General features: G+C 43.3%; 2 protein-coding genes across 2 annotated transcripts; both read right to left on the bottom strand.

The window, feature by feature from the left end:
• Positions 1-32: 32 nt before the first annotated feature.
• LOC113590746 (hydroperoxide isomerase ALOXE3-like) lies at positions 33-5,785 on the bottom strand. The gene is made up of 15 exons (XM_027031046.2): positions 5,707-5,785; positions 5,291-5,441; positions 4,755-4,953; positions 4,445-4,526; positions 3,912-4,034; positions 3,713-3,807; positions 3,471-3,643; positions 3,190-3,333; positions 2,871-3,074; positions 2,224-2,310; positions 1,866-2,035; positions 1,543-1,661; positions 1,346-1,446; positions 1,084-1,254; positions 33-381 (listed from the first exon to the last, which is right to left on the bottom strand). The coding sequence occupies exons 2-15, from the start codon at positions 5,432-5,434 to the stop codon at positions 202-204; spliced, it is 1,992 nt and encodes a 663-aa protein (XP_026886847.2). The 5' UTR covers positions 5,435-5,441; positions 5,707-5,785; the 3' UTR covers positions 33-201.
• A 6,164-nt stretch (positions 5,786-11,949) lies between these two features.
• On the bottom strand, positions 11,950-12,893 carry LOC118241889 (intersectin-2-like). The gene is made up of 2 exons (XM_035529322.1): positions 12,619-12,893; positions 11,950-12,504 (listed from the first exon to the last, which is right to left on the bottom strand). The coding sequence occupies exons 1-2, from the start codon at positions 12,761-12,763 to the stop codon at positions 12,347-12,349; spliced, it is 303 nt and encodes a 100-aa protein (XP_035385215.1). The 5' UTR covers positions 12,764-12,893; the 3' UTR covers positions 11,950-12,346.
• Positions 12,894-15,938: the final 3,045 nt, after the last annotated feature.

Raw genomic sequence — 15,938 nt, forward strand, 5'->3', positions numbered from 1 at the left:
ATTATTTTGTGTTTAATAAAAACAAAACACACTTTGCAGTTGCTTGAATTTATTGTTGTCTAACAACACAAATGGTGAATTAACAAACCGCAGAATCAGACCGGCTTAGATTGTATTCTGTGTATTCTAGACCTCGAAAAGGGTTTCTTCTGTTTGTGTTCGTGAATGCCCGCGGCCAAAGGAGGAGATAAGAACCCCAGGCTAAATGGTGATGCTATTATTCATGTTCTGAGGACTCATGTACGTGTATGGAAGCTCCAGTGTCTTGTTCCTGGTCTCTATTTTCTTCTCAATCTGAAGGAGATCCGTCTGGAACTGCTGGATCTGCTTCTGGGGTATCTCCTCGCTGAAATGGACCTCGGGGTAATTCCCAAGGGCATACTGAAAATGCACAACACAGTACTTTTCAGATTTCATTTTGCGATTGCTAACGAGTGCTCATATTTCCCCGTGTACTGCTGCAAGACGTGCCTGATGCGTACTTTGAACCCTGACAGCATTAAGTTTGTGTTTTATCAGGGAAGTCTTACAATTTCTCCAAAATTACTGGCAGGACAAGGATCAACAAATGATCACGTAGGTGCACATGTAGACGTAAGAGTTTAAAGTGAACTTAAGTGTCTCCCAAACTTTAACTTTGTATTATTTTACATGCAACACTATATCCTGAGGCATATGGATCCTGGTACATGGCACTAAGTTGTGCACTACGGTATCTGGAAAATCTTGTAAATCTACTTGTAAGTCTTCTTTCATATTCATGTATTCTCCACATTGTTACAGGTAAAAATAACATTTATGATTTGGGACCGTATTTATATTTGCGTTAAATATTTTCAATGATATATATTTTGTAATATATATATAATATTTTATATTATGATGATCAATATTTTCCTACAAAAAGTTTTCAAACTAATAATCCTTGAAAAAAAAAAAAATCTTAAAGCGGAAATATCTTAAAAAGTGGGCTTTTCACCTCTGGAGCTGTATTTATATTTAGCCAGATTGGTGGAACTAAGGTTTTCTGCAACACCAAAGGATTTGACATGTATTGCCGTGTCCTGAGGCGTCTGGACTCACGCGATCACAGGTGTCGTGACACAGCAGGTAGACAATGGCCATCGTGTTCACCGTGCTGCTGACGCTGGGCAGGGTGTCAGAAACGGTGTGCTCCGTGGCAAGCCCCTTACGCCTGGGGGGGGCTTGCTGGAGAGAACTGGGGAAGTTGGGCATCCACCCTCCGTAGTCGAACTGAAAGCCCGGAGGCGTCGTCAGGTCCGGCAGCGTTAAGATCACGTTTAGGCAAAGAAAGCGAAAAAAAAAAAAAAAAACATTTCCGTACCTGGCCATTGTTCACTGCGGCGTGTTGGGCGGACACTGTGAAGATCACCATGGTGACAAACTTCACCAGCTCCTCCACGGTGCTGAAAGACTTTGGAAATCCTGATGGTGGGATGGGTGGATGGACAGATGGAGAGGTTTTAGACAGGAATGAGAATTTTGGAGAAAGAGGGAAAAAATCTAGGAAGAATATCATACCAGCGTGTGGGTTTTCCAGGAATCCACTTTGGAATATGGAGGTGAGCCATGCTTGAAGCTCGATGTCAGTCTGGACATCAGAGTCGGTGTAGTAATACGACAGTATGCCGTTCACAAACCTAGTGGGGGGGGGGGAGATGTTTTTTTTCTCTGTCAGTTCAAAGTTGTGAAAAACAACTAGGAAAAAAAGATCCTTTAATGATGAGCATGTGAGCACATTCTGGAGCAATAGCAAGTTTACAGATTATGGCTTTACTGTAGGTCCCAGACTTCCAGATTTATGGATCATGGCTCTAATGTAGACTTGTTCCTTAAACCCGTACTTGAAAATGATCTTCCACAGCTCCAGGCCATCATCCCTGTAGTAGAAGTTGGGAATCTTTTCCAGGCCTCGCTCCTTGATGTCATCCGGCAGACAGAGGGAGCTGTACGTCAGGGATAAGACGGCCCTTTGCAGGAATTCCATCATGGAGTCGTTGCCTATAGCAGTGAACTGTACAGGAACGAGGGATCCGCATTTTAGCAAAGTGACTTCGCATTCTTGCAAAGCGCTATTAAGACGATATTATATCCGCAATTATTAATAATATCTGTGCTAATGTCTGTGATATCTGGATTAAGACGCAAGTATAACGATGCGTATCGTTGATCCGAAATGTCCTCAAAGCGAAGATTGCGTACCTTTGGAAAATAACCGTACGACGAGATCAGCGTCTTCCTGGCCATGATGTTGATCTGGAGCGTGAACCGAGTGTGGGGTAACAGAAGCTGGAAAAGGAAGACAGACAGGGGCAAACTCGTCATCACCGGGAGCCCGGAGGGCAATAACGTGTGCCGTTAGGTACGCCTACACCTATAGCTGCACCTGACGTGCTGATAGCTAGCTAGGGGACAACTCTGCATCTGTACTAACAACTTGGGATGCGTTCAACAATCAAGGTTAAGACTTGATGGTGGTTTAGGACTAGAAATGATCCAAAACTCCGGATCATTATATATCAGTGTTTAATGTTCATATGTGGTTACCGACTTGGCGTAGCATTTGTTTGTCTGATTGCCACCCATTTTCCGACATCGCTTGCATTCTCCATCTGTCCTGAGAGAAACTGAGGATGGAAGAATACCTGTTCTGTTCTGGATGCTTCATCTCAGGGCCCAGGTCCCTACATGTGAACTACGCACACCGGCGTTTCACAGACATGAATCGAACCGCGATGCATAAACTCCAGACGTCATCATACGAGAACTTTTAGAACAACGAGAAGACGAACGAAACAACACAGAAGAACAAAAGTGGCCGGGGGAGGGGGGTCGGTTGGGGGTGCCACCTTGAACAGCGGATGCGCTGCAGGCAAGTCTCGCATGGTGGCTACGGTGAAGATCTCGGCCAGCAGGTGAGTGCGCAGCAGATGGAAGTTCAGCTCGTGTTCGTTGAACTCGGCGTTGCGCACGAACATCTTCGCCAGCAGCCAGTCGTGCTCCGAGTCCGAGGGAAGGAAGATGGGGTTCTCTGGGCCCGCCTCCTGGAACAGCTGTGCGGGGGAGGACTCATTCTCACATACGGCACGGATGACTTTTAGATATGGGTAGGGTGTGTTTACACGCTGGATAGCCATGTGCAGCGATGTGTGCTGTGGGTTGCCTTACCTGGATAGCGATGGGCACCAGTGTTTCCTGTGGAGTACTGAAGAGCAGGCAGAGCGGGGCAGCCAGATACTGCTGCTTCTTGCAGATCAGGTTTCCATCCAGGCCACGGAGTCTCTCATAGTCACACAGGAAGACATTTCCCTTCTGATTCAATCCAAGAGGATGAATCACACCGATTAATTCGATCCAAAGGACAAAAACGTTCGGGTTAGTTTCAAAGCTCTGAAAGGCGCCTGTGGATATAAGAGTGTTGTGGAAACATAACTGTTGAATGTTTTTACCTCCATCTCCTGCTCTAACGTGCTGCCCATTGGCAGAAAGCTAGACACCATGTCACTGGTGACAGGGAAGTTGTCAGGCAGTTTGGAGCAACGCTTGATCATCATGGGGTTCAGACCATTCAGGAACTGGTACCCAAAGAATTCATCCCTCTTCCAGTTCTTCTGCACGTATTCTGCCAAAAAAAAGGGACAAATTAGATAAGAATATAAGAGCTAGAGAACAACAGTGGGACAGAACTCACCTAAAATGTCTGTCTTCCTGCAGACGAGCGTGTCCAGCTCACTGAGGCTGCTCCACGAGAACTTGAGAGGGCAGCGCAGGTTTATCTTCATAAAACTGGGAACAGAAAACATCATGTTGCGTGAAAGCAGGAAGCAGCAGCCTCGGGGGAGGGTGGAATTGTGGCGCCCCGAAACCCTGAAGTCCCCATGCGCACTCACGCCACAGCCGAGGAGAACACGAACTCTTTGTCCTTGGTGAAGGAGAACCTGACCTCGGGCGGCAGGTTGCACGGAAACTCGGCGTGCACGGTGTGAGGTATGCCATCAGCGTATATGCTCCACCTGTACGCGTGCACACGCACATGCACACACACGCACAGGCTCACTGAATGTGTTGGGATTTTGAGCAAAAGACATCTACCTCTTAATGATACAGATTCAGGGGACGTCTAACCCTCCTCTAGTAAGCACACTGAACTCTTGTTGCTTTGTACTTTGCAATGCACATTAATGTGTGTATTTATTGGTAAAATTGCGTTTTCATTCGTTCTAACTGTATCTACACGTGTGCTTCAAGTGATGCACCATCGTACTCGCACAATAACAGTGATCCTCATGTCTGCACGGCTTAACTGGTCTGGTGGTTCCTCAGGTTACCGACAAAGTGTTACCGAGTCGCCTGCTTCTTGTGTTTCTCTGATATGCGTCTGCAGAAAGATAAATGTAAACACATACAGATTTTCCGTACTCACTTGAAGAGCTGGCGGCGCGCCTTAAGACTCTCTTGTCTGTGTGCCAGGAGTTCAGGACTGGTCTCCTTGTGTCGCAACGTAGCTACACAGATCACATAAAGCGCATGAACAGCAAAATCTAGTGAAATATATCCTGGTTCCAAATAAAAGTAAACGATGTAAAAAAATATATATATATATAATTTTTTTAAATGCAAGTATATGTTAATTCTCACATTAGTAGTTATGTCTCACATGTTCAAGTACAGAAGCATAAATGTCTGAGGTTCATACAACACTCTTGAAACAAACAGGCTGCACGTTTACCAACCTACTGAGTCCCTGAGCACCACCCTTTCGGAGCCCAGCCAGCGGTGGCATGGGAAAAGAAGCTCCTCCCCTTTGGGCGTGGTTACCATAACTTCGGCGCAGAACCACTCGTTCAAACCAATCATCCGTGCCTTAGATTCCAGCTCGACCAATAGGAGAGTGCCGAGATTTGCCGTGCAGGACACAGTGAAGCTGAGCTTCTGTTGGGACGTGACGGTTTACTTTCGTTTAGTTATAGACATTAACAGTTTAAACATTACAATCAGCTGATGTAAAAATCAGTGTACATGTTGAGAGAGTTCTAAACACAAATGTAAACAAGGAATTCACTTTACAGCATTTAATAAATGTCAACAAAAACAAAACAAAACAAAAACAAAATTATCAGCAGGTCGGTAAGAGTCTTGTAGTCTTAATGGTACTAGATAAGTTTAATTAATTGGTAATTGCTTCCAATTAGTTGTAAGTCTCAACTCTCAACTCCAAGTCAGCTCTCTTACAGGATGTGACATAAGGAGAACAGCAGGAGGCGCTCACCGATCCGGGCCAGAAGCCCGTGGGCGCTTTGAGACGTTGCTGGCCACTGTTACACTCCGTGCCAATCAACTTGATGTAGATTTTATTGAAGGTTCCAGCTTGAAGAATTTCGCCAGTTACAACTTGAATATTATAGTCGTTCATGTTTACCCTGAATTTAAAGATAAATCAGAAAAAAAAATGCATCCATATGTACTTCTTGCCACTTTCAAAAGATGTCAAGTTGTTTTGTTCTTTAGAACTAAAGGTCTGAGCGACCGTGTATTTTTTTCAAACCTCTGCATCTGTTAGCACACAAACTTATCCCTAAATGGCACACACATATCCCATGCACAATGAAATAAAAATAATGTCATTGAAAGCGGCACAGAACTGTTTTACTGGCTGCGTTACTGTAGTTCATCGTCGGTACGCACCTGGCGTGGGAGAGTGGGCTATAGATAGCTTGTTCTGCAAACCTTGCTCCTCGTCGTGTGGGTCAGCGAGGTCGACTGCAGCACACACTACAAGCCTTCCGTTTTTGTACTCACGGTCATGTGACCAAACATCACACATGTCAAGACGGGTGTGTATGTGGCATCAGGCTGTAGCGGTTAGAGTGACTTTGTTGAATTTGAAGATGGGAAAAAACAAAACTTTAGACTAAAGGAACCTACATGTGAATATGCGACATTAGACCCAAAGTAATAGATTGGAAATAGATTTATCTGTAATAAATTTGCTTTATTACTATCTTTTATCATATTCCACATAAAGAGAATCTCAAGTCTCCTTGTTTCATCTTAGAAAATGCCTGTTGCTTGATGCCAGTCCTGTCAGATCGTGGGTGTTTTGAAATGATTGAAAGAGTCTTTTTAAAAATCTTTTTAGACACTGAGTTTTATCTTCTAGTCTACAGTAAGTCCTGTATATTCTTTTAATTCTACTTTTGATCTGTCATGTGCATTACAAATATGTCTGCGCTTTGAATGATTTATGAATTATCGATTTAAGATTTATGGATGAATAATTTTTCCCTGTATGAACGCGTATAGGTCGTATGCAGCAGATAAGCAGATGGTGAACTCTTTCATTTCACAATATTTAATTGTTAATTTCACAACTCTTTAAAGTGGTGACATGTGCAGATTGAATCAAAGGAGGAAAAAAAACAAAACAGAAAAAGGAGAAGAGAAGGTTGCGCAGTAACAACCCGCGTCCACAGGCCGTAAAAAGAAACAAGAATTGCGCAACATGGATACACTTCTACAGGTACAATAAAAAAGTCCATTTTTTTAATGTCTTCCCCCCACGAAATAACAGGTAATGTAAGGTCAGAGAAGTTACATCAGAAAAACCCTCAGTACACACACAGATATTACTTTAAAAAAAAAAAGCAGATTATGAATTAGCCAATTAGCTGTCTTTATATAGCCCTCAGACCAATCATCTGGCCTACTAAACTGTTGCTATTGGTAACCATTGTTATGTAAGAAGTTCTGATCATTTTAGCAGTAGTTAGTGTTTGACTATAAATGGAAAATGTATGGTCACAAAGATTTAGGTGTAAAGTTATTGATTTCTGTATAGTAAATACGACATAATGTGCAGGTAAGTGACCATTTTTAAGATTAAACACAGAAATATTTTGTGGAAATATTTTTTTAGACAAAGATTTGCAGTAAAACGTGTCTTAAGAGCTTCAAGACTTGTGGCACTGTCGTAGAAGGCCACCTTGTGAGTTTATGAAATATGTGCCCCGGCTAGATCTGCCCCTGCTAAATCTGCCCCACAGATCTATGAGCCCCTGCTAAATCTGCCCCACAGATCTATGAGCCCCTGCTAAATCTGCCCCACAGATCTATGAGCCCCTGCTAAATCTGCCCCACAGATCTATATTCCATATTGTAGCTCATGTTTTCTAATGTAGACAGAACATTAAAAAGAATTAACTGGGTCGTCTTACTTTACAGCTTGTGGGTAGGTAGGCACCCGACGTACCCGAACACACACACACACACACACACACACATCATATGTTCCCTTTAAACATGGTGCTGTCAAAAAATGTTGACGTGGCCGTTTTTGGATTATCTGCCTTGCTAGATCTGCCCCACTCAACTGTTGTAGTACCTCGGAAACATGGCAAACTCAGCCATGAAGCAATATACCATGTAAGCTCACAGAGCAGGGTCACGGAGCGGGGAAGTGCAGGACACACACACACACACACCCACACATCCTCCGTTGCATCACTCATCATACACTTATTGTCCAAAATGTCCCACGTAGACAGAGCGCCAGCGTGTAACTTCTGTTTGAGAATGTGAGAGGACTATTTTTTTGTTCTGAGCGAGGCGTAGCAGAGGCATGGTCTTCTAATGAGACACCTATGAGACAGTTATGTACATACATCTTGCACGGATGCATCTGGCCTCGAGAGACACTGCACTGTGCGGTCATGTTGACCGTTTGACCTTTGAACAGTAAGTCCCGAATTTGAAACGAACCGCGATGCCTGGGAACCGGTGCGGTTCTTCGCACAACTCGTGTTTACAAAGGTGTTTGTTTAAGGCGATCAACTTGCAAATGCTAAAAGCCACGTGATTTTTTTTTAAAAAGCTTCAAAGCTGATAAAAAAGCAATGCGATCACAGCCAAACCTGAAAGGCGTGAGAGGCAGTGTGGTGTCTCACTGCGATTGGACATAAGACTGCACGCTTATGGAGCAACCTTGGCACAAAAACAGAGACACTGGGACAAGCACATGAGATGGACCCTTAATAAGATCTTCAAGACATCAGTATTAAGTAGTACCGCTCCCCCGCACACATCAGTATTAAGTAGTACCGCTCCCCCGCACACATCAGTATTAAGTAGTACCGCTCCCCCGCACACATCAGTATTAAGTAGTACCGCTCCCCCGCACACATCTGTATTAAGTAGTACCGCTCCCCCGCACACATCAGTATTAAGTAGTACTGCTCCCCCGCACTCCCCTGTGAAGTTTGAGGCAGTGAAGACATTAGGAGGCTCTATAGCATAGTAATAATAATAATAATAATAATAATACTTTACATATAATTGCATGTGTTGTGTTTGAATGGTGTACACCCCAGTGATCAGTCCAAGCAAATTTGACGATACTGGTGTTGGTGCATCACAGTCGTACGTGAGCAACACTATCAGTTCAGCTGGCACTGTGGTCCAGGAGCAAGCAGCCTTCTCACAAGACCGCCGTGGACCTGTTCAGACAGGGAGAAGTACTCCGAAGAAATTAGGAGGAGGAAATAAACAAGCCCAAAGAAAGGTTTCGGTTCTTGATTTCAGTTATCGTTGGTTGGGGAGACATTATTAATTTACCAATTACTTTCCCAAACACGTTGCTAAAAGTTACATGGGTTTTTAAAATGTTGTTATGTTTTTACGTTACACGCATGTAGTGACTGCGTACCTGATCAACAGCACCCCAGTATTGTCTTGCTGTTTGAGCCTTTTTGGCATCTCCTTCAAACATCTTGTGTGTGTGTGTGTGTGTGTGTATGTGTGTGTGTGTGTGTGTGTGTGTGTGTGTGTGGCTTACAGCTTTATTATATCAAAGAGGATCAAATGTGAGTTTTGGCCTGGAGGTGCTGGCGGATAATATAAAAATATATTCGATATATAAAATATATGTCTATTTCACTAACAAAATGAAATGTGGGGTAGTGGAGGGGTATGTGTGTAATATAAATACATAACATTAAAAAATGACCTTCTGGCAATGTGTTTGGGAAGAGCCTTGGGTAAATGAATGACTTTGTCCAATTAGATACATGAAGTTAAAATTCTCAGATTTTCCTAACTCCTAATTATCTGCTCCACCGGTTTTCTTTTATACGTGCATGTGCGTTTTTACATTTAAAATAAAAAGAAAGAAAAAAATAGTTTTTCTTTGTTTTTTGAAATTCAAAATATTTGTCGGTTAGAAACGGGCCAAACAGAACACACTTTATTAGAGCACAGAACACACACTATTAGAAATATTCTTTAATTACAAACCCCTTGTACAATCAACCCGGCATACTGTTAGGAGTCCGTAGGTCTGTTTTAGCCATCCTTTCCGCTCTGTATATCCTGTCAGTGCCTGGCGATTCCTCAGAACTCTGTGTGGAAAACGGCATTGTCATGACGACTGACTGGGCGTGGCAGGGTATGTGTGTGAGGGTCTGAAGAAGGAAAATGGCCAAACAGGGCAGCAGGGGCTCCTGGGAAAGAACAGCCAGGTAAGGACAGCAAGCACAAGCACACGAACAGAACAGAATAGAACAGAATAGAGTAGAACAGGACCGAATAGAACAGAATAGAGTAGAACAGAATAGAATAGAACAGATCAGAGTAGAACAGAATAGAGTAGAACAGAATAGAGTAGAACAGATCAGAATAGAACAGAATAGAGTAGAACAGAATAGAATAGATCAGAATAGGACAGATCAGAATAGAACAGAATAGAGTAGAACAGAATAGAATAGAACAGAATAGAACAGAATAGAGTAGAACAGATAAGAGTAGAACAGATAAGAATAGAACAGAATAGAACAGATCAGAATAGAACAGAATAGAGTAGAACACAATAGAATAGAACAGATCAGAATAGAACAGAATAGAACAGATCAGAATAGAACAGAATAGAGTAGACCAGAATAGAATAGAACAGATCAGAATAGAACAGATCAGAATAGAACAGAATAGAGTAGAACAGAATAGAGTACAACCGAATAGAATAGAACAGATCAGAATAGAACAGAATAGAGTAGAACAGAATGGAATAGAACAGAATAGAGTAGAACAGAATAGAATAGAACAGATCAGAATAGAACAGAATAGAGTAGAACAGAATAGAATAGATCAGAATAGAACAGAATAGAATAGAACAGATCAGAATAGAACAGAATAGAGTAGAACAGAATAGAATAGATCAGAATAGAACAGAATAGAGTAGAACAGAATAGAGTAGAACAGAATAGAATAGAACAGAATAGAATAGAACAGATCAGAATAGAACAGAATAGAGTAGAACAGAATGGAATAGAACACTCAACATCTTTTCTTTTGCTCTTTCTGTCATACAGGAGTGGAGGCATTGTTTACATGGCTACCGCAGAGGGGCGGGGCTTCCAGCCTGAATGCAGGTCCTCGATTGGTGTATCATGACATCATTTGGCTTGAGCTCTTATACATACTGTTGGCATGGCACCCATTGTCCTAGTCATGTGACCCCCTACACGTCTTCCATTTCAGACCATCTTGTGAAATTGATCATGAACAATGATGAATAATTAATAATGAAAAAAAAGTGTGTCTGTTGCAGGGTCCTATTAGAAATGCTACTTACACTGAAGATCATATTCCTTTTGTGCTGTGATCGTTTAAGCCGCAGAATTACCTCGCAGAATAATTGCTGTAATTAACCATTAAACATTGAACCCAAATAGCACAACATAAACAAATAAAACCTGTGTTGTTCTACAGTCTGAACGTCTGCGTTACAGACGTTGGCTTCTGTGTGCCGCCTTCTTCAATGACAGGTCCTGACATCTCCGCGTACTACCCGAGTGTATTACTTTGTTCACCCTTTCACTCTCACACTCGCACTCGCTCTCGTAAGTTCTCACAGGAGCTGAGCTGACCTGAGGTCTGTCTGCAGCGCTAAGACGTGCTGGTGTTCCGTTGCCATGGAAGTGTGCTCAGACGTCGCCTGGTTCAGGCGTGTTAAGAGAAGTGTTTTCCCAGAGCTTTCGTGAGGGTGTAGAAATTCGCATAAGTGTGTTGGAGAACTGCCGTCATAGTGCGAAGCGGAAAGCGATTGTTTAAAAAAAAAATTCTGGTGACTTTGTTTAAAGACGCAGTTAGAAAAGTGACGCTTTTGACGCTTTGCTCTGAGCGTTCGCTTTTGGTGTGTAAAGTTTCCAGCCAAAACTGCAATGGAGCGTCAGGTGTAGTTTTGAATAAACGTTATATCATCACATTTCAAATGACAGAAGATCTCACGGCTGAAGCCACTGTCAACCTGTGCCACAGTTCCTCAGTTGATAGCGTACGGAGCTGCAGTGTGTGTGCGTGTGTGTGTGTGTGTGTGTGTGTGTGTGTGTGTGTGTATCCTCTAAAAACAAAACATTACATCTTTTGGAGTATTTCTCATTAAATTAATCACTAAGTGTGCAGCCCAGGCATATAACATAGCAAATATCTTAACGTATGTATGTTTGCGGACAGTGAATCTGAGAAAGAAGCAAAAATCCGAAGCTTTAATTCTGAGCATATCTGACATCCGAGCCGTGGGAAGATTTCCTTTTAACATGACTGGCACTTTTTTTTTGCTGTTGCAGTAAATTTCAAGTGAGCTTTTGATCACATTGCGGTTACACCACGCATCTAGTAGCTCTGGTGCACCCGCCGACAAAATCTGTTGCCACGTCCGTCGAAATGTCAGCCACTGGGTGTGCAGCTCGGGCTTGGAGGAGGAGCTCGCCAAACGTTTTCAGTTGCACACAAGTTCTGGCCTCTTCTCTGTTAAAGTATCCACAGGAAACGGCTCGTCTGCCCCACATGGGACTGCTGAGCTCAGCAGAACTACAGGAAACCACGTCTGAGCTCAGTATAACTTGGACTCTCCAAGCCTGACGCATACACTGTAACTGCTAAACAAATAATTACAGTTTAAACACTCCGGCGAAGACCACAGGAGGAAGAGTTTCAAAACATAAAGGCTCACAACAGCCAAGTGGTGACAGATTTTATTTTATTTTCTATCTCACTTGCATCACATTAGCACATGAGCTCATATGAATCCTAAACTGCAGTTGTCTGCATGCACTCAGTCTTTTTAAAATTAACTGCGACTTTTGCATCAATGCGAAAAAAAAGATTTTTTGCTACGACTAGCACACACCAGTTTTTGGGAAGAGTTGTGTAGACGTCTGAGGCGAAGTTCGGAAACATTGCGAACAAACGTGTCAGAATTCCAGGACGGCGTATCGCGGAAAGTCACCTCGGTCCGGAGCTGAGGGGCCGAACGTGGCGGAACGAAGTCCGAAGGTCAGAGGGGAAGCGCCTGTTCATAGAGCTGGAGATCGAGGCGAACTCTGACCTCTCCCGTCGGGACCTCGTGGAGCAGCAGCCGTTGCACCAACGGCCCGTGTCGGTCCTGCTCCTTCTTTATGGTCGCCACGGGAACCTCGGTGCGGCCGAGAAAGTCTGGAAACAGAGCATGCGCACGCATTGGAATCGAACGGCACATGTCGTAAAGTTCGCTGACCTGATTTGTGAGGACCGGCAGCGCTATTGCCGGGACGACGCAGGTCCGCTTGCCGTCAGGGGAGAACCGGTCCCGTTCAAAGACCGTGAGGCACAGGACGTCCTGGTACACGTCCTTGATGAAGAAGTGACAACTGAAGTTCCACTTGGGGTTGACGGCGTGTCTGTGAGGCCGAGAGGTGTAGCACTGGGCGCCCATGGACAACTCGCAGTAGGGAGCACTCTTCCCTACGACAGGAGACAACACAGCCACGACTTAATGATGCGTGTGTGTGTGTGTGTGTGTGTGTGTGTGTGAGCGTGTGAGCATGTGTGTGTGTGCTTGTTTGTGTGTGTGTGTGTGTGTGTGTGTGTGAGCGTGTGAGCATGTGTGTGTGTGCTTGTTTGTGTGTGTGTGTGTGTGAGCGTGTGAGCATGTGTGTGTGTGCTTGTTTGTGTGTGTGTGTGTGTGTGTGTGAGCGTGTGAGCATGTGTGTGTGTGCTTGTTTGTGTGTGTGTGTGTGTGAGCGTGTGAGCATGTGTGTGTGTGCTTGTTTGTGTGTGTGTGTGTGTGAGCGTGTGAGCATGTGTGTGTGTGTGTGTGTGTGTGTGTGTGTGTGTGTGTGTGTGTGTGTGTTGCGTTCCTCTAACCGTTAGGCTTGCAGGGTTTCAGCTCCATGGCTTCCTGTACTGTTACTAACAAACGTCCAATTCCACTTGTTTTCTGCGACCGAGCTGAAACACGCACACACACACACGCACACACACACACCCACACACACACATCCTCCGTTGCATCACTCATCATACACTTATTGTCCAAAATGTCCCACGTAGACAGAGCGCCAGCGTGTAACTTCTGTTTGAGAATGTGAGAGGACTATTTTTTTGTTCTGAGCGAGGCGTAGCAGAGGCATGGTCTTCTAATGAGACACCTATGAGACAGTTATGTACATACATCTTGCACGGATGCATCTGGCCTCGAGAGACACTGCACTGTGCGGTCATGTTGACCGTTTGACCTTTGAACAGTAAGTCCCGAATTTGAAACGAACCGCGATGCCTGGGAACCGGTGCGGTTCTTCGCACAACTCGTGTTTACAAAGGTGTTTGTTTAAGGCGATCAACTTGCAAATGCTAAAAGCCACGTGATTTTTTTTTAAAAAGCTTCAAAGCTGATAAAAAGCAATGCGATCACAGCCAAACCTGAAAGGCGTGAGAGGCAGTGTGGTGTCTCACTGCGATTGGACATAAGACTGCACGCTTATGGAGCAACCTTGGCACAAAAACAGAGACACTGGGACAAGCACATGAGATGGACCCTTAATAAGATCTTCAAGACATCAGTATTAAGTAGTACCGCTCCCCCGCACACATCAGTATTAAGTAGTACCGCTCCCCCGCACACATCAGTATTAAGTAGTACCGCTCCCCCGCACACATCTGTATTAAGTAGTACCGCTCCCCCGCACACATCAGTATTAAGTAGTACTGCTCCCCCGCACTCCCCTGTGAAGTTTGAGGCAGTGAAGACATTAGGAGGCTCTATAGCATAGTAATAATAATAATAATAATAATAATACTTTACATATAATTGCATGTGTTGTGTTTGAATGGTGTACACCCCAGTGATCAGTCCAAGCAAATTTGACGATACTGGTGTTGGTGCATCACAGTCGTACGTGAGCAACACTATCAGTTCAGCTGGCACTGTGGTCCAGGAGCAAGCAGCCTTCTCACAAGACCGCCGTGGACCTGTTCAGACAGGGAGAAGTACTCCGAAGAAATTAGGAGGAGGAAATAAACAAGCCCAAAGAAAGGTTTCGGTTCTTGATTTCAGTTATCGTTGGTTGGGGAGACATTATTAATTTACCAATTACTTTCCCAAACACGTTGCTAAAAGTTACATGGGTTTTTAAAATGTTGTTATGTTTTTACGTTACACGCATGTAGTGACTGCGTACCTGATCAACAGCACCCCAGTATTGTCTTGCTGTTTGAGCCTTTTTGGCATCTCCTTCAAACATCTTGTGTGTGTGTGTGTGTGTGTGTATGTGTGTGTGTGTGTGTGTGTGTGTGTGTGTGGCTTACAGCTTTATTATATCAAAGAGGATCAAATGTGAGTTTTGGCCTGGAGGTGCTGGCGGATAATATAAAAATATATTCGATATATAAAATATATGTCTATTTCACTAACAAAATGAAATGTGGGGTAGTGGAGGGGTATGTGTGTAATATAAATACATAACATTAAAAAATGACCTTCTGGCAATGTGTTTGGGAAGAGCCTTGGGTAAATGAATGACTTTGTCCAATTAGATACATGAAGTTAAAATTCTCAGATTTTCCTAACTCCTAATTATCTGCTCCACCGGTTTCTTTTATACGTGCATGTGCGTTTTTACATTTAAAAATAAAAAGAAAGAAAAAATAGTTTTTCTTTGTTTTTTGAAATTCAAAATATTTGTCGGTTAGAAACGGGCCAAACAGAACACACTTTATTAGAGCACAGAACACACACTATTAGAAATATTCTTTAATTACAAACCCCTTGTACAATCAACCCGGCATACTGTTAGGAGTCCGTAGGTCTGTTTTAGCCATCCTTTCCGCTCTGTATATCCTGTCAGTGCCTGGCGATTCCTCAGAACTCTGTGTGGAAAACGGCATTGTCATGACGACTGACTGGGCGTGGCAGGGTATGTGTGTGAGGGTCTGAAGAAGGAAAATGGCCAAACAGGGCAGCAGGGGCTCCTGGGAAAGAACAGCCAGGTAAGGACAGCAAGCACAAGCACACGAACAGAACAGAATAGAACAGAATAGAGTAGAACAGGACCGAATAGAACAGAATAGAGTAGAACAGAATAGAATAGAACAGATCAGAGTAGAACAGAATAGAGTAGAACAGAATAGAGTAGAACAGATCAGAATAGAACAGAATAGAGTAGAACAGAATAGAATAGATCAGAATAGGACAGATCAGAATAGAACAGAATAGAGTAGAACAGAATAGAATAGAACAGAATAGAACAGAATAGAGTAGAACAGATAAGAGTAGAACAGATAAGAATAGAACAGAATAGAACAGATCAGAATAGAACAGAATAGAGTAGAACACAATAGAATAGAACAGATCAGAATAGAACAGAATAGAACAGATCAGAATAGAACAGAATAGAGTAGACCAGAATAGAATAGAACAGATCAGAATAGAACAGATCAGAATAGAACAGAATAGAGTAGAACAGAATAGAGTACAACCGAATAGAATAGAACAGATCAGAATAGAACAGAATAGAGTAGAACAGAATGGAATAGAACAGAATAGAGTAGAACAGAATAGAATAGAACAGATCAGAATAGAACAGAATAGAGTAGAACAGAATAGAATAGAT

This window comes from Electrophorus electricus, chromosome 8 (genome assembly GCF_013358815.1).
Source record: "Electrophorus electricus isolate fEleEle1 chromosome 8, fEleEle1.pri, whole genome shotgun sequence".
In the NCBI taxonomy this organism is placed as follows: Eukaryota; Metazoa; Chordata; class Actinopteri; order Gymnotiformes; family Gymnotidae; genus Electrophorus; species Electrophorus electricus.